Source organism: Fringilla coelebs (assembly GCF_963513975.1).
Source record: "Fringilla coelebs genome assembly, chromosome: 9".
Classification (NCBI taxonomy): domain Eukaryota; kingdom Metazoa; phylum Chordata; class Aves; order Passeriformes; family Fringillidae; genus Fringilla; species Fringilla coelebs.
In genome coordinates this window covers 16801129-16826061 of record NC_140067.1, presented here as the reverse complement: position 1 = coordinate 16826061, position 24933 = coordinate 16801129, and the positions used below count along the sequence as shown (strand labels likewise).

At 36.9% G+C, this 24933-nt stretch overlaps 2 protein-coding genes across 2 annotated transcripts in view; both read right to left on the bottom strand.

Moving 5' to 3' along the window:
* Nucleotides 1-387: 387 nt before the first annotated feature.
* Nucleotides 388-7744, bottom strand: LOC311156781 (protein SPO16 homolog; the record flags this gene model as incomplete). The annotated part of the gene is made up of 5 exons (XM_084211013.1): nucleotides 388-507; nucleotides 973-1051; nucleotides 4132-4300; nucleotides 5376-5469; nucleotides 7676-7744. The coding sequence occupies 5 exons, from the start codon at nucleotides 7742-7744 to the stop codon at nucleotides 388-390; spliced, it is 531 nt and encodes a 176-aa protein (XP_084067139.1).
* A 9739-nt stretch (nucleotides 7745-17483) lies between these two features.
* Nucleotides 17484-24933, bottom strand: part of BTBD8 (BTB domain containing 8) — a gene marked incomplete at its 3' end in the record, with an annotated part of 30779 nt that continues 23329 nt past the window's right edge. Inside the window, exons 14-18 of the mRNA XM_084211012.1 lie at nucleotides 23807-24422; nucleotides 23414-23504; nucleotides 22701-22840; nucleotides 19298-21628; nucleotides 17484-17953 (exon numbers count right to left, since the gene is read on the bottom strand). Of these exons, the coding sequence (XP_084067138.1) occupies nucleotides 17484-17953; nucleotides 19298-21628; nucleotides 22701-22840; nucleotides 23414-23504; nucleotides 23807-24422 (3648 nt within the window). The remainder of the gene's footprint in view (nucleotides 17954-19297; nucleotides 21629-22700; nucleotides 22841-23413; nucleotides 23505-23806; nucleotides 24423-24933) is intronic.

Here is a 24933-nt window from a genome sequence, read left to right as displayed (position 1 = left end):
TTGCATGCATATAACTGCTGTTTTTAGGGATACCTGTATTTTTTAATTGTTTTGATCATCCTTATTTTTAATCATACAGCTTTCCTTAAAACATAGTAAATTTTTTTGGGGATTATTAATAAACAGATGAGCCTCTAAGGTCAGAACCAAATTAAAAGTAAGGATGACTTTCCTGTTGTGCAGCTAAATCAATTCTTTCCCCTCTCTAAAAAGCACATTTGGTATGAAGTATGCTATTTTTCATTGTATAGCTATTTGATATGAACTTTCATGCCAAATGGATATGTTGTATGTAGTCTTTTGAAATGTAACTATATTTTTAAGAACATTCTATATTTTTTTTAAAATGTAGCCACTCTATTTATGAATAAAAAACCAAGTATTAAGTTAATTATGGTGCGATTGGTACTCCTGAAGCATCTTCCAAACTGGACTTTTTTCTATTATCTGGGCTTTTGTAATTTCTATTTTGCAGCGAGTATCTTCTGCTTGTGGCTTGGAAGTTACCTTAGAGAAAAGAAACATAATATGAATAGAACACAGTGACTTTTAGGTAATAAAATATACAACATTTTATTTTACCAGTAGTAGAAATGCAAAATTATTTAGCAGTGAAATTTGAATTGTGTGTTCTCAAGTAGGTGTTCAGGAATGCTGTACTCAGAGGTGATAGTATTTCAACAGGAGTTAACAGTAAGTGAAGACATCCTGACTTAACAGTGGTAATAGGAGCCAAAGAAGCTCAGATATCTAATTTCTTTTCTTAGATGCTATTAAGAGCTATTAAGTTACCTTTAACAGTAGTTTAAAGACTCAGCTAATGCATCAGAGCATCAGTCCTACCTTAGTGCATTAATGGCTTGTGGTGAGTACAACCTAAAAAGTTCCAGTAAGGAAAACGAAGTATTTTATAGTTCTTTGCTTTTCCTGAGTAATGCACTAATATTTTTAAGTGTATGCAACTGGACTTACCTTAGCCATAGTTAACATTAACTTAACAGTTTCAGCAGGATTATGAACTGGTATTACACGTAAATTGCTGCCCAGGAATCTGCACATCAAAATAAATAAGGTTACTTTAGAATATGTATTTAATTTGTTATGCCATAAAACTCAAACAGCATTCCCACATAAGTCAACAGCTTTTTAGTGTGCAGTTTTACTTACAGGGAAGGCTGCTTTTATTCTGAAAGGCAAGTGCAGCATTCGTGCTGTTTGTAAAGCCATCTGTCCCATTTCTGTACTACTTATTTAGGTGGGATTTGGAAGGGCTCATTTCTTTATCTAGGTCTCTTCAACAATCAATCAGCACTTCTTAAGCATGTGTACATTCAGAGAGATCTAAACCCTCTTCTGTGATATTGCTGAAGACTCTCTTCAGTGGCAGTAAAAAATATTTGGGTTGTTTTTATGGCTGTGGAAGAGCACAGCAAGTTGTCTTAAAACACTGCTAAAAATACTTCAGAATTTGAAGTAAATCTTTGTAAATAAAACAACCTGTATTCCAGACACGATTAACATAATGGGATAATTCCACTACTTTCATGTTAAGACTTGTTCACTCAATACTTTAACCTAAAATGAATTCTTTCTATAAATAGTGTTATTAATATGCATTCATTCTTGAGAAGAGGATCTGAAGATTTAAAATAGTAGCATGAGTTGTTATTCAGTGAGATTATGGAGGAGAGACATCAAAGCTTAGGCAAGCACAGAGCCTCTCCCTAAGAACTGCACCCTTAAGTGTGTTGTAACAATGACGTTACCTTTGCTGCTGTTTTCTGTTGTAGAGCTAAAACAGGAGAGGGACTTCAGAAAGAATGAGGAATTTTAAATAACCAAAATGAATTTAAATAATGCAGATGAAGTGCCCAGCTGCTCGGTTGCACAGTCCCCTGTGATCTCCCCTTGTGCCCGCCACCTGTTCTTCCCTGCAATCTGTCTGATGACTTGGAGTCATTCACATTAAGACCTCCTGCTGGTAAGGTATCTCATCTGAACTTGTCTGCCCTTGCTTCTAATTAGCAAAAATAAATGTTACAGGCACTGGCCTTCTCTAAGCATAGGCACTCAGTTCCCTGGTGAGTTTTGCTAAAATGTGATGTAAGAATAAGGGTCGGATTTACATTTTGAGATTAGGGAAATAAATTGATGCAATTTTGCTCATATTAGAATGGGCTAAACAAAGCATGAATGAACAAAGGGCAGCAAAGAAACAATTACATGTACTTACCTAAGATCCATGAAAATCTATTTCTAGAAATAGTTTTGCTTCCAATAACAGCAGGTCTAAATTTAGTGTTGTATGGACAGAATACTGGTCATTTGAACATGTCTTGCCTTTCCTCCAAGGTGTTTAAACTTACCATACAGATGTACTAAGGTTTTTTGTGGAATGCTCATTTAAGCTGTGATGATAAACACTACTTTTCTCCCACTTCCCCCATGCTATACATAACTCTACATAAAGTGTTCATGTTGTTAACAAGAATCCTGTAGTTTTCTTGTTAATCATAATAATAAGTAATCCTTCCCCAATTGCAGCAAAACCATAGATAAGCAGAAAGAAGCAGTAATAGAAGACAACCTGACAATACTAAGGGGCTTTGTTTTGTAACAAATCCAACAGGTGGCTTGTAGTTTCAAAGAACATTGCACAAGTTTCAACCCCACCAAGAGAAGCTCAGTCAGTGATTTACAAACAGTAGCAGAACTTTAAGCTGGCAGGTAATAAAAAAAGCACGTGCATTTAAAGATAGATAGATAAGATAGATAGATAGATGGATGGATGGATGTAATTGTCCTTTGTCAACATCAATTTGATATGGCTTGCAATGAAAAAGAAAAATTAATTTTAAATAAAATTACTGACTTGCCAAATGGAATACAGTTCCAAAACACCACATTTTAGTCATCAGCATGTGCACAAAATCCATTGTTCATAACCACAAAGTAGATTGAGAATTAGCATTGCCATCACCTGAATAACATGGTCTTGCTGAATGGTGGCTGAACTTTCAAAACCTCTCATGAAAATTTACTACATTTTCACCAACAGGTAATAGATTTCTTACATTTCATCTCATACACGCTTTATTCATCAGCATTTGGCAGTATGCCCAGGATTTATTGGAACTGGTGCTAGTTACTTAAGGAGGTAAAGATCAAAGACTTCAGTAGAATTGTCACTTTGAGGCCAAGAGTGACAATCAACTGGAGTTAGGGCTACTGTCCCTTTAAGAAAATAGTTCTGACTACAAGCATGGAGCATCGTCTGATCACTGTTGTCAGCTGGTATGTACTAAAATATGCAAGTTTTCAAACTTCATTAGAAATCGGAGATAAAACTTTAAGCAAACCAGTTTTAATATAGTTTGATACTTTTGGTGTAAAATAACATTGATCATTTAATTGTTCTGGCACAGTATAACACACTGCTCCAAGTAAACATTTTAAAAACTGGTAAAAAATCTGCACTTTACAATATAGGCTTTTCTCATTACATAAACTTGCCTGCTCTGTTTTGAAAATAACCATAAAATATGGTTATAGAGCTAGGAAAATTGTCTAATTTTCCAATTAGAAAAAAAAAAAATTAAATAGTTATACTACTAGCCCTAAAATGATTGAAAGGAATCTTATTTGATATGTTTTGAGGAACATCCTCTTTTGTTGCCTGTGATATGTAAGATTGATTCACTTGGTATTCTTTTTATTTGCTATTAATAAACAAATGCTTTAAATAATTTTTTAGAGCGCATTAGTAAAATAAAATTTGTGTATTCCTGAAATAATTTACAAAGGGTGAGGTTGGAAAGAACCATAGTGTGTCAATTCCAACCTCCCTGCTCAAGCAGGGTCATCCCAGAGCACAGTGCACAGGATTGCATCCAGATGGTTCTGGAATATCTCCAGTGAAAGAGACTCTACAGCTGCTGTAGGCAATCTGTTGCAGTGCTCAGTCATCCTCACAGTGAAGTTCTTCCTTGTGTTCAGGTGAAACTTGCTGTGCATCAGTTTCTGTCCATTGTCTCTTGTCCTATTTATTCCTAAAATAGTATTTCCAAATCCAAGACGGCTATTTCATTTCTTCTTAGCAATATAAAGTTCAGTTTGATGTTGAAATCATACCTTCTCTGAATCCTGAACATGGCACTCCATTCTTCTGGTCCATGAAGAGCAGCTGACAAAACCAAGAAGCTGTTCCGATGGATGTTTATGAACTTCTGAATTCTTTTGGAAAACTCTTCTTCCCCTGTGCTGAGCAAGTCTTGAGTGTCTGACAGAATAAATGCAATGCCTGTTGAGGAAACTGCTGTAAGTGTACAGGTTATGGCAGTAATGGGATTAAGTTCTCACCACAAACTGGAAAGCACAATTCTTAAAGCAACCATTAGTTTGAAACACAATGGAACAGAACATGAATGAATTTCCACATCTCTGACAGGGAGATTTGGTCAGCAATTACTAAGAGTTTTAAGATAAAACTACAAATATCTCAGGTTATTTTTCTATCATAACCTCAGAAAACCACCAGCTATTCCATCTACTTAAAGTAGACACATCTGAATGCCTTTGAGAGCACATGCTTCAGGAACAAGCAACTGCTATAATGGAATGAATTTGGGGCAAATGCAAAGGCTGACTGAAAAGCTCAGGAAGTCCTGTTTCTAAATGAAAGAAACAGTTGTAAAATCTTAAAAGTTAGCTGAACTGTCTGCCATGAAAAATGAACTTACTCAATCTCTGTCAACTTAAGTTGTTCTGAAAAGGAAAGTTAGGGCTGAAGTTTAGGAGGGTTAACACCTGAGTATACAGAAGTATGCTAGTCCTTAGAGTTCAGGAAAATGGAAGTATCTACATGTCTAGAACATCTTCTGTTCTAAAAAGGAAAAACTGCTGTTTACAGTTTCAGTTATTTCCTAATCAAATCCACTCAAATAATCCTTTTCTTGCTTCCTCTGCCACTACTAGCTGTGCAAATTCAACTTGGAGGTTGAAAGCCAATGGCTCTTACATTTACAGCCATGTATACTAAAGACCTTGATGGCAGCTTACATGCTTGTGGCATTTAGCCTGTTTGCTCAGTTATAACACAAATTTACTGAACAGTTCAGCTGATGATCACCAAATCTCATGTAGCTGTTCTATAACATGTCCAAAAAAAAAAAATTTACAATGAAAGTGGTTACTCCCCAACATTATCTGTTTCATCCTCTGATTTACATACAATCATAGTCCAACTCCTTCCACTACTGCATGACATCCCAACATGGTAGATTTTATTCAGTTTAGTATAGCCCACAACTAAATGACTTGACTCCATACTTCTTTGGATTTTACGATTTAAAAGCAAGAACTTTAAAGTAGAGTACCAGAAAGAGGAAAAATCACAGATCCAGTTTCCACTGATTCTGAATATCGAACTCGGTGTTGTTGCCTCTGCAGAACTGTAGAAATTTCATGATCCTAAATAAATTTTAAAAGGTTATTTTGAAAAGTCTTCAGCCAACAACTTAGAAATATTCTTAAAGCATCAGCTGGACCACTATAGATAGACCTTTTGCACTGTTGTTCGAAATTTCTTATTTCACTAAACATTTTAAAAAGTACTAAAATGTTAAACATGATCAGTTTTGAAGTATTTGATTGGAAGTTACAAACACTGAATAATAATGATGTATGTGTATGTTCCGTTTGTCTTAGGAAACTCTTGCATTATGCATAAAGAAGTTTTTTTTACAGTCTGTTTTGGTAAGATGTGCTAAGAGAGGATTTGCAGAAGTGAGGATCATACAGTAGCGTGTTTCTGTGACTCTGGTTAATTAGGCTGCATTATTTTCACAGATGTCAGCATCTCAGCTGGAAAATCATTCAGAAATTTTGTATGGGACATGATTTTCTTTAAAGCTTTTTGACAGCAAGCAATCCACACAGGAAAAGTAGAACATTGCACTGTGCAGCATAATCATCTACAGAATGGAATGTGTTTGGATGTATTTTTCAGCCTGCAAAAAAGCGTTTCTGCAGTATGTTCCACAGAAGCTGCACGAACACACATATATTAAAGGTTAAATCACTGAGACTTTTTAGCTAATAACATGTTCTTTAACCTACTCATTCAAAACACAGCCAGCCTGCTTACATAGGGAAGTGCCATGATTTAGTGGAAGAGTACAACAGAAAATCTGGATTGAAGGAGACATTAACGAGAAATGTCATGCTTTCAATCGTCTGGAAAAGGTACACTCACTGGCAACTGCTTGTAAGGTTTAGCTACATTTAAAAAAAAAAATCTCAGCTTCAAAGCCACTGCTGAATTATTTAATGTACAAATATAAATAACATCTATATGAAAATGATAGCTCATAACCAAAACTGATACAGAAAAGCTGTAGGTACACAGTTTGTGGTAACTGGGAGTGGGGCTGTGGCTGAGCCTCATCCCCAGTGGGTACAGCTGTGAGCAGCAGCTGAGCAGCACTGACAGCAATGAGCCATGGAGTGCCCAGGGGCACTGACCAACCACCAAAGGGAACAGAGGTGCAGTGCATCAACAGGAGGGGATAAAAGGTTGGGATAAAGAACAAGAAGGGCAGATGCTTGCAGCCTTCTGAAGTAATGTGATGTTACTCTGTATGGGCTGATACCTGAAGCCTTCTGTAGTAAGGTGTTATTCTGTTTAGGTGAATGCTTGAAGCTTTCTGAAATAGTATGGTGATACTCTGTGTATTGTGGCTATAACAAAAAGCCATTTTGGACTTGTATTCAGTTCCTTCCATTGCTTTGCTTATGAGGAGCCCTTACTAAGAGCAGTAGTTTTGAGCTGGGGGTAGGAGTGAGCTATACTGGTGTAGCTGATGAACTCACTGCCATCCATTACCTCCCACCATATTATGGCACAAACACGCACAGTTAACAGGCCATAAACTCCAAAATGAGCTGGCAAGTAAGTATAGGCTTTAAAGTGAGGTGATTCAGGAATTACTTCAATATGGTTCACGCATTTACACAGTGGAGATGGGGTGATAACCTTGCAGCCAAGCTAGCATAAGACATCCTTGCTTGTGAATCAAAGCTCTCTTGCCTCTAAATTCTTGCCAGCTGGCATGAAATTGGCCTCAGCTGCAGAAGCTAATTACCAGCTCCTTGACAAACCCTTTCACTTTACTTGGGAACGGAGTCAAGGCTTCTGATGTTAACAGATAAAAAATATATATTAATATCTGTAAGTCTCAGTATTTTAAACTGAGTTATGTACTTACAGGGTAATTGTCTACCCCCATTTGATACTGCATAGGAAAAATTAAAATATTTAGGGAGAAATTCAGAAAAAAATCAGCAACATTTCTGATGGAATTATTTATAGAGCAAACTGAAAGAGGCATCAGTGCAGTGCAAAAACGATGAGTCAGGAGAATATCCTAAAGCAGTGTAACTCAGAATAGCAGGTGGCAAGAATACTAAACAGATATGGAAGTAGCTAGGAGAAAATACAGTTGCACACAAAAATAACCAGTATTCTAATAGAAACAGCTTCAGACTAATATCCGGTTTATCCTGAAAAAACTGTATTCATTGCCATTGAATAAAATATTTCCATGTACATAATATAGGAAGTTCTTTCAGCCTTTCCTAGTGAGTCAGATTCTGGTCTTCACAAGGGCTATCCTACCTGCAGAGCTGTGCTCATAATGACCGTCGTTATCCACCTTGTCTGCTCCTGCCCGCAACTTTCTGTCATTTTTTTCAGTGGTTTAATAGCTCTGCAGTGAGGTGTCTCTTCTGAAAAGTTTGGGAAAAGAGAGACGACAAATATTTCCTTCCCGCCAGTTAACGAGGTGAGATGTTTGAAGCACAGGGTGACAAATTAAAGAGCTCATTAAAATCCAGCGGAGCGCCGGCGGTAGCGAGAGGGGGCCGGGAGGTTCCCCTCAGCCTTTGTGCCAGCCCCGAACCGGTCCTGGGGCGGCGCCGGCGGGAGGGGGCAAAGCAAAGCGGGAGCCGGGGAGGCAGCGGGGCCCGCCCTCAGCCTCCCCCTCAGGCCTCGGTCTCAGCCCTCAGGAGGAGCCCTCAGCCCTCACACCTCAGCCTCCCCCTCAGGCCTCGGTCTCAGGTCTCAGCCCTCAGCCTTCCCCTCAGTCCTCAGGAGGAGCCCTCAGGCCTCGGTCTCAGCCCTCACCCCTCAGCCTCCGCCTCAGCCCTCAGGAGGAGCCCCGCAGCACCGGCACCCGCGGCTCGAGGGAATGCTCGCAATGGGTGGCCAGTTCTGCAGCTGTTTGTGGGTAAGAACAGGCCAAGTTATTTTCTATAGAAGTTATATAACCATAAAAGTTTCGCTGGACAAAAATGCAAAAGCGAGAGACTGTTGTAGTGCACTAAATCAGGCATGATTTCTTACAAGAGACAGCACCACTTTCAGTGAAAAAGAAATACTGAGTGTGTTGAAGTTTCTTTTTTAATCATGTAGGAGGAAATAACACTTCCACATGGTCAAGAAGAGCTGGGATGCTGAACCATTAAAAGCACTGGTACCCAGCTCTGCTCTTTAGCCAGGCATGAGTCTGTCTTCTGAAACTGCTATTTTTACCAAAAATCAGGTATTTTAGTAAAAGCTTTTTACTCACTTCTTAGGGCATTTTAAAATAGAAGAGACTAACCTCATTTATGTATTTTTAAAAATGTAATTACAAAGAAATACAAATATTGGATTTAGGCTCCTGATAATAGCTACCTTTTTCCCCTGATAGCCACTTACTGTGCATGAAGTTGGACACCCCCAAACTCAGAATATCACTTGAGAAGCATCAAAGTAGAATGATGGGTAAGTGTGGGACAATGAGAAAAACCAAGATCTTAACAGAAAATGCTTCCTATCAGTATTTTGCCTCCAGTTGGTATACATTTCCTCATGTAAATTATGTGTGTTAATTACAGTTGGCAAATATTCATACCAGAAAGTATTTCTGCTTGTCACGTACATTTGACAGTGGCTGGTTTTTGAAATAAAAATAGGGCTCATTCTGAGACAGAAAGTTCTGAGCAGAATGGACCCTGGACCCTGCACTGTCTCCTGTGTGAGAGCTGTCCTGGCCTAATGCTTGTCTGGTACAAGTCTGGGGCAGTGGGACATGCTGAGCCCCTGGGACTCTGCCCAGGGGACAATTCTGGTAGAACTTTGTTCTGCAAGACCATTTGAGTATTTCACGACTTGGCTTTCTCTTTTTTTTTGAGCCTGAATGTCAGAACACTAATTAAGTAGAGCTCGGACTCAAAGAAAATAGATTTTTCTAAATTGTGTGTTCTTCAGAGCATTCTTCTTCACAGTAGTTTCCTTTCCCAAAAGGGACTTCTGAGGAAAGCTATCTGATGAGCTGAAATTATTTTCCTACTTACTGTTATCTCTGCTGTGACCATTTCTGCCATTTGGCTAATCTTAGCTTTAAATCTCAGAAGCATTTCTTTCCCACATACCAACATGGTGCATTCCACATAAAGGTAAAGTTGCAGAAGAGGGAGACAGAAGAGGGCTGAGTCTGGCAGCATATCAAATATTTCCTGGAAGCAGAGTACAGAACCCCACTTAGGCAAGAATAGAAAGATCTTGTGATTAGAACTCCCCTATGATAAAGATAATGGCATAAGCATTTGAGTGAATAACTAATTTATGACAAGGCAAAATCTATAATCCAATTAGTGTTTCTCTGTTCTCCTGGCCTCTATCCTATATGTTCTACATCAGCTCCATTGTTTGATTTTGTGGGACTGTTACATAGGTATCTTCCTCAATGTATTTTTATATGAAAACTGATTGTCGATCTTCAAAGACATACCAACTGTCCTGTTCTCTGGTGACACAATCAAAGAAAAATCAATATTTTCCTTTAAAGGAGAAAAAGGAGTGAAGGTTCAATAAAGATGGAAAATGAAAGTAATTTTTTTTTTGCCATTTACAGAGCACAAACAAAAATTCATGTCAGCATTCCATAAGTTGAATGAAGTAGAGTGACTCAGCATTTAACTTACACATAGGATTTATTATTTTCTGTCATACAGAAATCAGCTAAGAACCTTGAGTATGTAGCATGAGGAAGAAGGGTTGTGGGACTATGCAACCATACAGATATTCTTGAAACAGAACACTATGTTGACAAGAATTCATTTCAAAATAGAATTACTTAGGCCCCAGCTCGTTATCTAAGTGTGGAAAGCAAGCAGGTGGGAAACATGCAAGCATTTGGTTTGAGAGCTTAACACCCTCCCCTTCCCTCCGCAGGATTGAATGGTCAAAATATTCCAGGACCATAAAGCCATGGACTACAGGTAGTGACTCAAACCTTTCTTCATATGCATCCCATTATACATATATTGGATTAATCTTGGTTACTAGATAATCCAGATACATGATAATCCTGGTTACATGATAATCCAAAAAATAGAGACTGAATGTTTTGTTGGTTTTTTTTTTTCTCTACAGATACAGGAGGAGATTTTGTTATAGGCAGGAAGTTTGACTTAGAGGTGAGTTTCTTGTTTGTGGATATTATGTCATTTTATGAAAGTCACAAAAAGCTTTTACACTACCTACACTGAATCTGGCATGTACACAGAGTTTGTCCTATCTGTATTGATCTTAAGCATACTGATATAACTCTACTGGCAGGATGTCATGCCACACTTGAAAAAGGGTTATTAAAAAAAGAAGTGAAGAATGAAGATTATTTCATTAAGCACAACTGTAGGAAAATTGCAAGAATTCCTACATTAAGGATTGCATAGATGAGGATATTGTAGGTTAAAGTAAGTTAGTGAGATCAGTTTCAAAAATGTTTTATACATTTAAGGTACGCGGGCCAAAATTTTTACTCCAGTAACTAGTCTCTCTGTCTAGACACAGAAATAACGTGCTCTTCATAAACGTGCATCTGATAGCACTCACACTAACTTAGGTGGGAGCTGAGAAGGAGTAGTCGCTGTCATCAAGTGCATAAATGCAAAGTATGATGAACTACCTGGGTAATTAGGCTGAGTCCCAAATTTGAGCATGTGAACTTCTGTTCAGGTTCACCAGAATACACACTCTAGTCCAGTTAACAGTCATGATCTCCAAGTGTACAAACCCTATTTTGACCATCAGTGTCCTTGTTAAATGTATCTAGTTACTGAGTTATAGTCAGCACCTCCAGATATTAAGTTTTGAGTTATTGAAGACATGTATTCATATTTTACAGCGCAATAGAGAAAGAACTTATGTTGCATGTAATGCAAAAACTTAGGTTCTTAAGACTTTGATTTCTCTAACTGGACAGTCTTCTGAGCAATCATTTAAGGAGAACAGAGAAGGAATTTAATGGAATTCCATTATGAATTATTTCATACTTTAACTGCATCTAGATGGTTCATCAGGATTAGAACCTCATTAAGTTGAGTACTGTATAAAAACACAAGTGTGCACAGTGCTGTCAGCTCCAATACCCTCTCTGGAAAGAGAATGCTAAGCTGAAAGCCAGTCTGCAGATGTGGCTGTGGATTCACTTCTGTGCTTGCAGAGCTGTGGCTTAATGGAGTGCACAGTGCAGATTGCAAAGAGAAGTATGAAAGGAAGGTCAAATGCAAGAAATAGGTGTGTGTGCATGCCTGCTCTGTATAACTTCTTCTGGTTTTAGTTATCAAATGTAAAAAAAAACAAAGTTCTAAAAAAATTACCAAACTCAGTATTTTTCCCCAGCTTATATCCAGTTCTTAGATGAATCACTTTTCTTTGTTACAGGTTTAGCTTCTTTAAACACACAGCAGTTGTCAATGGGAAGAAGCTAGGTTTTAAATTAGCTAAAGAAGACATTTGAGCTGTCATTTTTACAAAGTCGAACAGTAAAGCTTATTTAAAAAAAAAATGCATATAGCTTTTATTCAAGAGAGAAAGATGAAAATCAATATGGGTTTTCTGCAAAGGATGAAAGATTCTAATTATATTTGAATTCAGATCTAAAAGTCCATTTCCAGAGAATCATCTGTTGTAATAAAGCTGCAATACTTCTCATTTTATCTTTTGTCCTCAGTTCCTATGTAGTCCTGGCAAGAATGTCATCCATCAATGTAAAAATGTTAAATCACCCCAGTCACGAAATATTAACAGAATGCATACAATTATGACTCCTAAATTGAAGTATTTCTAGCTGTAATTTGTCATACCTACAATTGTACAATCTTATTAGTAGAACAGAACTAGAAAACAATGAAATATATATATTGGAAAAATAGCATTTCTAGTACATGCATTATTATAGACAAGTCCTGAATCTCATTCAGCTGAGGTCAGCAGGAGGGTTTTTTTGACATCAGTAAAAGCAAAATAATGAATTCCTAAATATCTTGGTTCTCAGCAGCAGATTAACAACATAAGAGCAGTTCTTAATTCCTTCATGCAAAGGTTTAGGTTTTCTGGAGCAAAGTAGAATTAGCATGCTACTTATTATTTTCCAGATGGCAATAATATATATTGAAATATATATAAAATAGTCTCCTACAGTATGTACTTAAAACAGGTATGTGATTTTTTTTTTTTTAAATCATATTCCCTGGTAGACAATGCTAGGGGAACACATCCTAGGGACAGTCTTTGGGAGAAACATAGGAAGTTCTCTAGCCCTAGTTCTTCCAAAATAATAATAAAATTTGCCAGCTCAAAAATTGAGTATAATTTTGAAATAATTAAAAATCATAAAAAGTATGTTAGAAGATTATTAAACATGTACAGTTCAGTCACATATCATCCAGAACTTAAAAATATTGCAAGCTATCCATATTTCTTGTACTCAATTATTAATATTTTCCAATGACACACAGAGTAGTTTTATTATAATGAGAATAGTTTAATCTCAAATATCTATTTCCCATGAGCATTGTGTTTCTGCCTGCTGACTTTATTATCATTTTATATGCTATGGACGTTGATGAGGCCCTAAGTACCCCATCTGACTTTGAAGTTACCTCTGCTTTTAGTAGGAGGTTGGACTACAGACCTTTAGAGGTCAGTTCAAGCCTACATTTTCCTGTATTGCTGTGATTTTTCTGTAATTCTTTGATTCTGGAGAAAGCTTTTCTAAGGGAAAAATGTAAGAATTTATGAAGTGTCCTTTCCATTACCCCTGTACCACAAAAGCAGATGTCTGGGTTTTTTATGCACTTATCTGATCGTTTGTAGCAGTCCAGACTGCCTGCTGATCTCATTTCATGCTTACTTATCTGTTCTGATCTTCACTGTATGTCTCAGCCTCTGCATTTCTTTTGCTACACTACATAAACATGGTATAATCTCATGCATTGAAAAAGCAACCCAAAATATATTATTAACTGATCTGCCTTTCTTAACTGTTGTTTCTCTCTTAGTGGTTAGGCTCAGTTTCCTTCCTGCAGTTCTGTCAGGCTCTACCAAACTGCTGTCTGTTGCCTTTGACTCTGTGGGCCAATCTCTCATTTTGACCATAGCCCCTAGGAATACTTTCCAAATCAAACTTAAAACTGATATTTTATACTCATCTGCCTTGTGCGCTATGTTCAGTGAAAGCAGTGGTGCAGTTTTCCTTAAATCTTCTCATCCTCATTTGACTCCTGCCTCCATCTTTTCATTTCCTTTGCTTCCCTAAATTATTCTAATAGATTATTTGGAAGAACTTCCTCCTCCTACCTTTCCTGTATGGTTCCAAGTATCTGGCCTTCCCTCTTCTGTCTGCAGTATGTCTGTTGGTGACTTACTCCACAAATAAAATATTAGCTATTATCTGTATGTAAAAACCCTGCAGAGCTGCTTCTCCAGTCCAGATTAGACTCTGACTTTCCAAGTGAAAAAAAAGTAATTATGCCTACAGATACCACTTTTGGAGGTCTAGTCTTTTTTTAAACTTAATACCGGTAAAACATCTTTCCTTATTTTTCACTTTCATAACATGTCATTTAAGGTAGGCCAAATCAGGGTCATAATCTGAGACTGATTGGCAAGTCCTCTCCTTTAAATTTCACTGATAGTTTACTAAATGTGGCGTTACTCTCTGTAGGATACAGACATCTTTGCCCATTCACAGTACAAACTCAGGGAAGCTGTCCCTTGCACTTGTTAACTGCAGCCTGGTCTTCTCAGGCTCTGACAAAGCAATTTCACTGCTCTTACTGCAAATACTACTGCAAGGATAGTATTCTGACTGTGCCATTTTTTTAGTTTCCTCACTGACACCCCTTCACTGTTTCCTCAGATGTATCTATCTACCTTGTCTTTGCTTTAGAGGTCTTTTAGGACCTCATAATCACTATTCACTTGGAGCCTATGGCACTGTCTTTGTTTCTCTATCAAGTTTTCAAACAAACCTTTCAAACAAATCCATTCTCTCCTGTTTTGGAGAAGAGGCAAAAACAGTGATAAAATCACTGCCAGGAGGTATGAGAAGGACTCCAAAGAACTCAGGTGACTGATACTATTAAACAAAGAGCTACCTACACCTGGCTTAAAGCTTGAACATTCCCCTGAATGAGGTCAGGGTCAAATAGTTTAGGCAGCACATAAGGTTGGTAAGGAATATACATTCTTCCAGCTCCCTCGTTATCCAGCCTTCAAATCTCACCCTAAAGTTTCCCCTTCTCCTAATGCATACAGGAGAAAAAATGACTATTTAAACTGATGATGTGCTGAAACCATTGCTAATCAGCTAGACAAATATTGACACTCTCATTTTACTTTTCCATTCATGTGCTTTTTTTTTTTTGTCTTTTGTCTTATCTTGGATTCTAACCACTCTGTGGGCAGTCTTTGTTTTTGCTCTTTGTTTGTACAATGTCTAGCCAGTGGGATGCTGGTCTGATTAAGCCTCACAGGCGCTCCAGTAACGCGAATTAAAAACAATACCACTTTCTATTCCTGCTACTCCTACAGACACTATCTGGCTGTGGGAAGCTGAATTCTAGGGCTACCTCTGCACCAAGTGAACAATACCATATCCTAATCAGCGGGCTGCTGCAAAACTGTTAAAGCAATTGCAACAACAGCATTGAGGACTTGAAGAGAGGAGCTAATTTAAAGTAAATTAGCAAATAAAAAAAGTAAATGCAAAGACAAAAACCACAATTAAAAAACCCTATATGTGATTGTATTTCATACAATACACTTGAAATTTTGTGTCAATTTTCAGTGTCATGTTATCAATTCAGTAAAAAGTTAAAAATATGGGCAAAGCGAAAAATAGACAAAAAGATCCCTTCTTTCACTTTCTGTCACTTTTCCTTTCCATCACTTCATCTTGTTTTAACATGAGAATGCCCATTGTCAGAATATCATCAGGATTTTAAAACTGATTAAACTTTTTGGTAGACAACTTTTACTTTAATGCTTTACACAGACATTAAAAAACACTATTCCTTGGTCTTCTCTAAGAGCTTCTCTTGAGCTTCATCTTTTACTCTGGCCAGTACTATAGTTCTCTGTTTTATCCAAAAGATTATCACTTACTGATGTACCTTGTAAACACTGAAGGTGAAAAATAGGTTTTCTTGATGTTTTGCACTTCTAAAGGTGGTTCTAACTCCCTCAATATGAAGACTGGGTTAAATACAGAGTATTACATTTATAATAGTTTGAATATCTCAGACTGTTTATCCTGCTGCTAAAAGAGCAAATGAAAGATTTTTATGATGAGACTGAACATCTTCCTTCCACAAGTTTAGAATCTTCCACTGACATAAAGAGAAAGGAAGGTTTTCCTTTTTTTCCCTTACCTTGACATTAAAGAACAAGGTAAATTTCTTCCTCCATTCATAAAACATTACTTTTACTTATGTATCAGAAATTCAACAAAGTGCCTTGCTAGATAAATTATTTTGCCTCAAAGATCTTTATTCTGTGAAATCCAAAGTCATAACTTCTTTAATCATACACTAGGGCAAGTTCATATTTCCACAGAACTGAGTTTCTGACTATGAACAAAAAGAAATGAAGTTTGTCAAGTTAAGGTGCACTGCTGGAATTGTGCAAAAGCTTGCAGAACTGACTGCGTTATCAGTGGTTACAGTCAGCTTAAGTTGTGTACTTCTATAGTTCCAACCAGAACAGAATGTTCGTTAGCCTTTTACTCCTATATGGCACCCACTCCTGAAGGCACTTCTGTTAATGACTAAGAGGAGGTAGAACACGTCGTTTTGAGATTTTAAGCTGTGTGAAAAACAAGTACTACTGTTTCCATAATGCAGATATCTTAAGGGGGTCCAGGTCCAACCTTTGCAGGGAAAAAAGCCCTGTATGTTTCAGGAGTTCTCACTAGGGAAGAATTACAAGAAATTTCTCACTCCTTCCTCCCTTGTCAATCAGAAAAGACGATGATCAGTCCTATCCACACCCAAAGAGCCAAAAGCAGCAAAATTATCTGTATATCCTATTTCATTCTGAGTCAAAAGAAAGGTTATTGTGACATTTAGTCTCAATTTATAAAAGCTACACTAGAGATAATAACAAAGATGCAATAATTCTATTACCACTCCCAAAAATGTGGCATCTGTGAAAACACACAAAACCAATTTCCTGAGAATCTTGCTATACTTCAGCATGAGAACGTGCAAGTGTAATTAATTAATGCCTGAAGGTAATTCTAGCTAACATCAGACTTCAGATGTAACACTGACCACAACTGCAGATTCAGGTGTACTTTTGGAGACATCAGACATGCCGTTTCTTGGAGCAGGAGCAACATTCTACCAACTCCTTTGAATGCATGCACTATGCCATTTAAAATATTTACTTAAATATGTGCATTTTCATGAAAGAAACAGTGGTCTTCGTACAGCACAGACCCTGTGAAGTCTTATATTTGAAGAGAAGTCAATTAAAAAAATTTATTGGAAACTTCTAAACAAAACAAACCAAAATACAAAAATCAAATCTGGAAGAAACAGATGAAACAAGCTGCTCATATGAACAAGGTCCAAGGCAGATTCAGATTGAAACATTTTCTTTGAATATGTTTCTCTGTCATTTAAAGTAGTGTTGGCACACATCACCTTTTGACACAACCATTCCGAATCTTTATTGTTGTAAAATGAAGTCACCATATTGGGGGGAGAAGGAGAGGAATAAGTCTACGATAGTGCATTCATCTTTAAATTTTTGATCAATGAGAACATTAAATGTCAAAAAAGAAGATAAAAGAAAGAGCAGAAACCCAAACTCTTCTTTCATGTTATCTAATTTTTCTAACAATTCTAGAAAATACATGCTCAAGTTCATTTTTAGAAAAGACATACGTTTAAGTCTTGAAAAATTATTGTACTTGTGATTAAATCTAGATGATAAGTTAACATATTTACCTCATTTTATCAGAAAGATTGCCTCAATATCAAGAATTGCTTGTTCTTGACTGATGCAGTATTTCATTATGGTATGGAAACAACTCATCAAAAATAGATTTGGGGAATGGGCTGGAGTTCAGTTGCAAACAGCTGAAACCTTAATGATGGGTTTCCAGTTCAAGAATTGTCCATTCCCCTTGAGGGGACGAACAGTCTTCAGATGAAAAGCTTGCCACTGTAATGCTTGCTGAGGAGTCGTCAAGTGGAGACATGAGTTCAGTCCACCTACTGAATGTGTCAACTTGTGAGGTACCCTGAGGATTCGAACCATCTCGAGCCAGAAACAGTGTCTGATTGATAAGACATTGTGCTAAGTTAAGGTCTTCAGGAACAGAGTTTTTGAAATCTATATGTGAGTCCTGCTCAGATAGCAATTGCCTGAGTAGAGTCCAGTCCTGTTCTGCAAACTGTTGATCTTCAAAATCCATCTCTAGATCTGCTGTTTCTGAATCCATCCTCTGCTCAATTGCTTCTCCAACATCCATCTCATATATAGGAGAAAGGGTTTTTGAAGGCCGATGTTCATACATGCAGGTTTGTGCCATTGTGTCATAATCATCTATGTCTCCTGAAATAATTCACAATACTGTACAATGTAAAAATTGTAGATGATCCTCCCCTCAGGGCTGTGTAGAGCAAAATTTAATTCATTCAGGAAGGACAATCCAATCAGGTTAAAAAAGGGGGGATGGAGGGTTATACAAAATTGACAAAATTTGAGGCATTTATTTCCTATATAAAAACAAAGTACGATTTATAAATTAAGCTAAAGCAGCAATCACCACTGGTAATTAACAATAACCTCCATAATTAAGTTTCTGATACAGAAAATGACAATGTAAATATACACTTAATGCACATGAAATTTCTCATTTACTACATAAATTAAATTTAGACCAGGAGGTGCATAGAGGGGATTAATAGAGAATGATTACTGAATGGTGACTTAAGCTATGTCAGCTTAGAAGAGAATTAAAACCAAAATTGTTTATCCACAGGCTTATTTCTACACTGCACATGCAAGGGCAGCTGCAGGCAAGGGCAAGCAAACTTAAAAAAAATAGTACAACTTTTAATGTCTTCTTGTTCTGTGGTCTGGCTGAACATAGATCATCATCAGTGTTTCATTACTCTTGAATACACAATAGTTGTAATCAACACTATTGTATATTTTTGATGGGATAAACAGACTGGAGTATTGATATAAAGAAGACAGAACACAAAACTAGACACATATTCTTCTAGCTACATGAAACAAGTTAGAACTTTTTTTGTATATAAGCATCAGTTCTAAGTATAATCTCTCTTTAGGAAATAAGCTTTTACTGGTAAAATTTAGAATTTTAGACATTTCATAAGCTCTAAAGCAGAGTTCAAACCTACTCCCACTGGTATATATGGCAAATATTCAGTTATATTCAGTGGGAGAATGATCCAAATTTGTATATAATATATAAATAAATAAATTACAACAATAATGCATATAGCTGTTCAGGTAAACAGTTCAGTGCGCTTTAGTTAAGGTTATTACTTTAGTTATTGCACATCCCATTCAGACATACTATATGTTGTCAAGCAGACAAAACAAATGCTAAGATTCCATCAAAAGCTGATGCTGTCAATGTTAGATTGGATCAAAAATAACTGAAGTACAGACAACTGCATCCAATCTTTCTTTTAGGATTACAGGAAATCTCTTTTCTTGTAGTCAAGTTTCTCATTGAACAGCAGGGTACTGACGGATATTTCAAACAGACAAGCATTTCTCTACCCAAGTGAAATACTTAAAAATATTTAAATACTGTTTCAGCCAACATTATTTCAGTTCAGGATTCAATCCCAGACAAATTGCCAAAGCTTTCCCTATTAATTTGGTTTTGAATGACTGAATGTTTCTATTTCTGTACATTACCTGGAAGTAAATCAGTATTATCGCATTCAGTAGTTGCTGGTTGACTGTCTCTCACTTGATTTTCCTGAGTCAGCATCTCATTTTTACTCGGTTCTACAGGTTTTGCAGAGTTGCTCTTTTGCACATCAGAATTAGTTTCTCTCTGCTGAAGATCCAGATGACATGGTCTTTCTTGAGATTTTGCATCATTGTCTAAGTACTTATTGCACTGGTGAAATTCACTAGCCACCTCATTCTTCGTATTTACTTGCTGGTTTTCTCCTGCATGTGGACTACCTGCTGAATATACTTTCTCTGGGCAGTTTTGTTCAGTCATTGAAGCACCTTGATTCTCCTTTCCTGGGATTTCAGTACCGTGAAGATGCAGGTCAGAACTTCCACTTCTATCCAATCTATGGTCTCTATCCTTTTGCTGTTTGCCATCCAGGAATCCCTCTTCAGTTTCCAATGAGTATCTTGAATAAAATGTAGTTCCATGATGCTCTTGAGAAACACTGTCAAATACTTCTGAAGGAGTAAGAGAATCTATTGAGTGCTGACGTGAAGTGTGAGTTTCCACTTTATCGTCGGCTCCTAATTCGTCACATTCATCTACTGACAGTAAAACAGATCGTTTGAAATTTTTAGTTTTAGAAAACTCCTGACTTGCAGTATCATTTTCTGTTGCATCCTCAAAAGCTAAATTATCAATTCCTTGGAACTGTTGAGTAGGAACATTTGATGGGGGAAAGTTTTCTGCAATGTTCTCTGCTTCAGATCTGTCATCTTCTGTTTCATCAGCAGAAGAAGAAACTTGGTCTGCTTCCTGAGTAAACTGAGCATTACCAAAAGTAGAATTTTTGCTTTCTCTAGTCGTGGTCCGGGAACTCTCCTGATGGGACCAAATTTTTCTTGGTATTTCATCATCACTTGTTGAATTAACACGAAAGAGATCAGAACCCTCTTTTTTCATTTTCACTTCTATTCTTAGGCTGCTATCATAAATTTTTAATTCCTCAGGTGTACTTGTGTCACTGCTGCTTCTTCCAAGAAAATCATGACATAACATAGTACTGCATTTAGAAATTCCTCTTTCATTGGATCCCTCATCATCCTGAGAGCCTCCGGCATCATAATCTTCTGATCTTGGTTTTATATCATCAGAAGATGTGGTTGCACTGCCAGTATCTGATTCAGGGCTCTCTTTTGGATCTACAGCACCAGTACTCCAATGGTCCACAAAGGGAATTTCTGCATTTTCATGGTTTTCTGGCATTTCCATAGGCTCTATAAGCTCTGTGTAATTAGGTGAATACTTTTCTGTTATTTGTTCTGTGGAACATTCTGAAGCATCGTCTAAATCTGTTGTAACTGATTTATATTCATTTAAGGCTGATGTATCACACACTTCATCAACTGTAAGAAATCCTTCCACATGGATCTGAGAAGATGATGTCTCATCCTCTTTATTGGTTACTTGGGAAAAACTTGACATACCACTTTCACCATAGTTACGACCTGTTTCAGAGTTTATTTTATCACTCTGTTCATTACAGACTTTTGTTGCTTTTGACTCTTTCACCAGTTCTCCTAAAACAATAGCCTTTTGATTGGTTTCCTTGGAAAAGTCTGAATATCCATCATTGGAAGACTGTGCATGACAGTGAAATTCAGCTGTATTATCAGCTTTCTCTGGATCTTCAATCTTTCTAATTCCAGTCTGATCTCCACAGATTTGTCTTGTTTCCATGTCATTTTCTATTGAAACATTCAGTTTATAAATAGTTTCTTCTGCAATTTGAGAAGGAGAAGATTCGGATTGTTCTTTGTATTGCACAGTTTCAGAAGAATCTGGTAATTTTTGTTTATTGGATTGACAGGACTCCAGCAATTTATTGTCACTGCTACTTTCTGTGGCAGGTTTTAAAGATTCATTTGCAGAATAGCATTCATTATTGTCATGAAGCTGACCTGCCACAGCATCAGCCATGTTTTTCTCAAGTTTCTGTCCTGAACCTGTGTGCTCAGAGGTGTGCATATTCTTCTGGATAACAGGAGAATCACTCCTCGAATGCTTTTGGGCAGAGGACTGAGATTTTAATACAGCTGATTTCTGTTTTGGGTCTTTACTATTTGTAATCTCAGCATTCTTTGATGGAGCCAGAGTCTTAGGTGTTATTTTTGAAGTGGCTTTTGTTACAGGTGTTTGTGATTGTTTAATACTCTTCTTCTTAGCTGAAGAATGTTTTTCTGGGAGTGTTGTCTGAACCAGGTTTTGTAACACATTTTTTTCTTCATTATGTTTTGGAGACATTCCTGATTTCAGTGAATTTGGTGATTCCCCCTGAGGTCCTAACAAACAGTAAAAAAGACTATAAATGTTGTATGTGCCAGTCACAGTATATTAACCAATTTTATGTTAACGTTTGTTTATGTTAGGAAACAAGTTACTCAACTTTCAATGTAATTAAGGAATTTAAGGCTTGTTAAAGAATTAAAATTTGAAATAACAAGTAGTGGACAAAAATACCGACTTGGCACCTTTAAAGCAGTTCACAGAATATACATACAGGAATCACTTCAGCCTGTAACTGAAGCAGTCATCCCTAAAGAAGAAAGCAGCAGCTCTCTAATAATGCATATAAAACACTACACAGCAGCTTAGCACAGGAAGAATGAATACTGTATTCAATTTATATTGGAGAGGAAATGAACAGAAGCAGAAAATAATTACATTAGTTATAATGTGATTAGAATACCAGAGTTGATGTCCCTGCTCAGTCAGAAAATACTGCAAGATCTTTAATGACGATAAATTGACAGAACCTGTGTCTTCTACATCACACTGCATTTCAGATAATAAAACTTGAATATTGAAGTCCATCTGTAACACCTTACATCCTTCTAAACAAGTGTTTCCTCTCTGTGTTCTACAGCGTCATTTCCTACCCCTGCTATCAGTATCTGTTGAAACTGAGTATTTGTTTGAGGCCAGTATCAGACCCAAACAAATAGCACTACTGAGAGGGGGAGATAGGAAAACACCTAATTAGGGAGGCATAAAGCAGTCTGCAGTCCAGATCTTTGAGGCTGATTACAGATGCTCGACCTACAGAATTTCGGTTGAGCTCAGTTCAAATGGTACCAAATGCAGAAGTGCAGGGGATCAGCAAATGGAAGACTCTGCAATGCAGATTAAACAAGCAGAAGAAAACACCAACTGGCAGTGAAGACTGTCTTTTAAGTATTTTGAAGCTGACACATTAATTTGCATTTTACAGTTTAGGACTGTCACCAAAGTGAAATATGGAAAAACCCCAGAATTCTCCAGAAGATTTTTCCAAATACTTGCGCAAAAAACCAAACAAATCTCAAAACTTTGCGTAATAGTGGCAGATCATTTAACCGCTGTATGAAACTTTACCTTGGTTCTTGGGAGAATTGGTAGGTGTGTTTTGAGTCTTTTGCTGTGCTGTAGAACTCATACTCACATTCCCTTTTTTCTTCGGAACAGCTTGTACATTTTGATCATTACACCCTTTTCCTGTTGGTTTTTTTGTCAGACTGCAAAGAAATCATTGCATCCATTATTTCCAGGCTTAGATCTAGCAATTTTTAATTATATTTAAACAAGAAATATATGTGTTTCAATGTGCACACATATATAAACATTGAAAATGCAACCTAAAAAGTAAACTTTTTGAAAATAAAAATTAAATATATATCTATATTTTTAATTTATATACAAACATGTGTATATAATGACCTATTACACAGTGTCACTTCAGCTGCCTCCTGTCCAGTTTAATCTAAATCTAAATCTAAAGTATTCCAGAAATGGTAAGTTTACAACACCTTGTGTAGTCATTAACTGTTCCAGTATGCAGAATTCTGAATGACCTATAACAATTTAAAAATTATTAACATGCAACAGTGCAGCACAAAAGCCAAACTAGTTTTATCTTTACAGCAATGCTGCCAACTCAAATTGTTTTGCGAATAACATCCTACAGACAACCATTCTCAGAGTAAAGAGAATATCTAATAGTAAGCTTAACAGTTCACCTGAAACATTTCTTCCCAAACTCATACACTCATACACATATCTATGAAGCAGCATATTGCTTTGTTACATACCTGCTTGTTGTGGCATTAGCCTCAAGCTCAGTCTTTTTTTTTTTGCTGGTGACTCCATTTGATACTTTCACAGATACCTTTGTTTTCACTACTGTAGAGTAAATTCAAAGTCAATTACAGAGGGAAATGCACTGCACATAAGTTCCGAAAAAAATCTAATATATGAAGATCAGTTATTGAGAAGATTATACATGCTAAAGGTGTAAAATGTTTACTGTTTTAGATGGCTATTAATTGACCAAAAAGTCAGTTTATACTCATTTACCAGGGAAGAATGTAACTCTTATCAATTTATAGTAGATTGCCTTAAAGCTTCCCTGGCTGGTTTTCAGTGTATGACCAGCCTGAGACCAATCAGAAGAGGACTTTAAAGAAAGAATTATAAAAAATTACCAGTCTGTTTTTTCCCTTCCTCTACCGATTTATCCTCTTTGGGTTCCTCTGTCTGTTCACCCGCAGTCTGGATATCCGTGTTTGAATTTGCTGACTTGCTGGAAGTTGCTGCCACAGTCACCAAGGAGGGAGATTCCTTCCCTGTGGTTTTTTTCAATGGCTTTGTTTTGTTCTGCATGCTTGAAGTTACTGTCAGCACTTTAGGTCTGGCACCTGCAACTTTTCCTTCATGGTTCCTTAGTCCTTTGCTGCTTCCTGAATTTTTTTGTCCACTTGCAGATGATGTCTTTTCTGTATCTGGCTTGGTAAGCATGCTTTCAGCCTTCACATTTCCATTATTTTCTATTTTTGTCTTTATAACAGCTCTAGCCTTTGGCAAAGCAGCTTTTTCCCCAGGTTTAGAATCCTTAGTAATCTTGGAAACTAATTTTTTGCCATCTTTGCCCTTTACATCCTCATGCTTTGAAGTCTTATTAACAGTGTTTCTATTGGTGGATGCATGTCCAGATGCTCCTAATCCATCAGATTTCATTTTATCCTGATTAGTGGAAGAATTTTTCTTGCCGTGTTCTGCCCAGGAAGTATTCCTTCTACCAACAGATGTAGTTTTATTTAGCTAGGAAAAAAAATGGAGTCAGAAAAAAACCCAAACAAAACATACTTATAATGTATGATTTTACAGGATGGTTTTAACCATTACCAAAAAGTGTATCCACACAGAAATGTCAATATTAATTCTCTCAGGTAAAGAGGAACTCAAACATGGAGAATTAAGTGCATGAAAGGGAATCTCTGTGATACCAGTGTCATTGCAATGTATGCAAGATTGTCAAATCATGTGAAACCCATATTGATTTTTTACAAATTAATAATGTAGTTTTGAGTGTGAGTTTCAATAGAAGAGTTGTTGAGGGCACTAATATTTTTTAGAGTATGGAGTATAACAGACTCAGTGTTGTGGTGGCTTGTAATAATAGCAGAGATTCATTAGCTCAGTAGCAAACCATTTGCTCTGGGAAACAGATGAGTTTCATTATGTAGCAAGAGAGGAATGTGAGGTTCTGAACACAAATTCCTGCCTTTTATTTGAGCTTATCTGTTTGAAAATGTTGCAGAACACAGTCTAA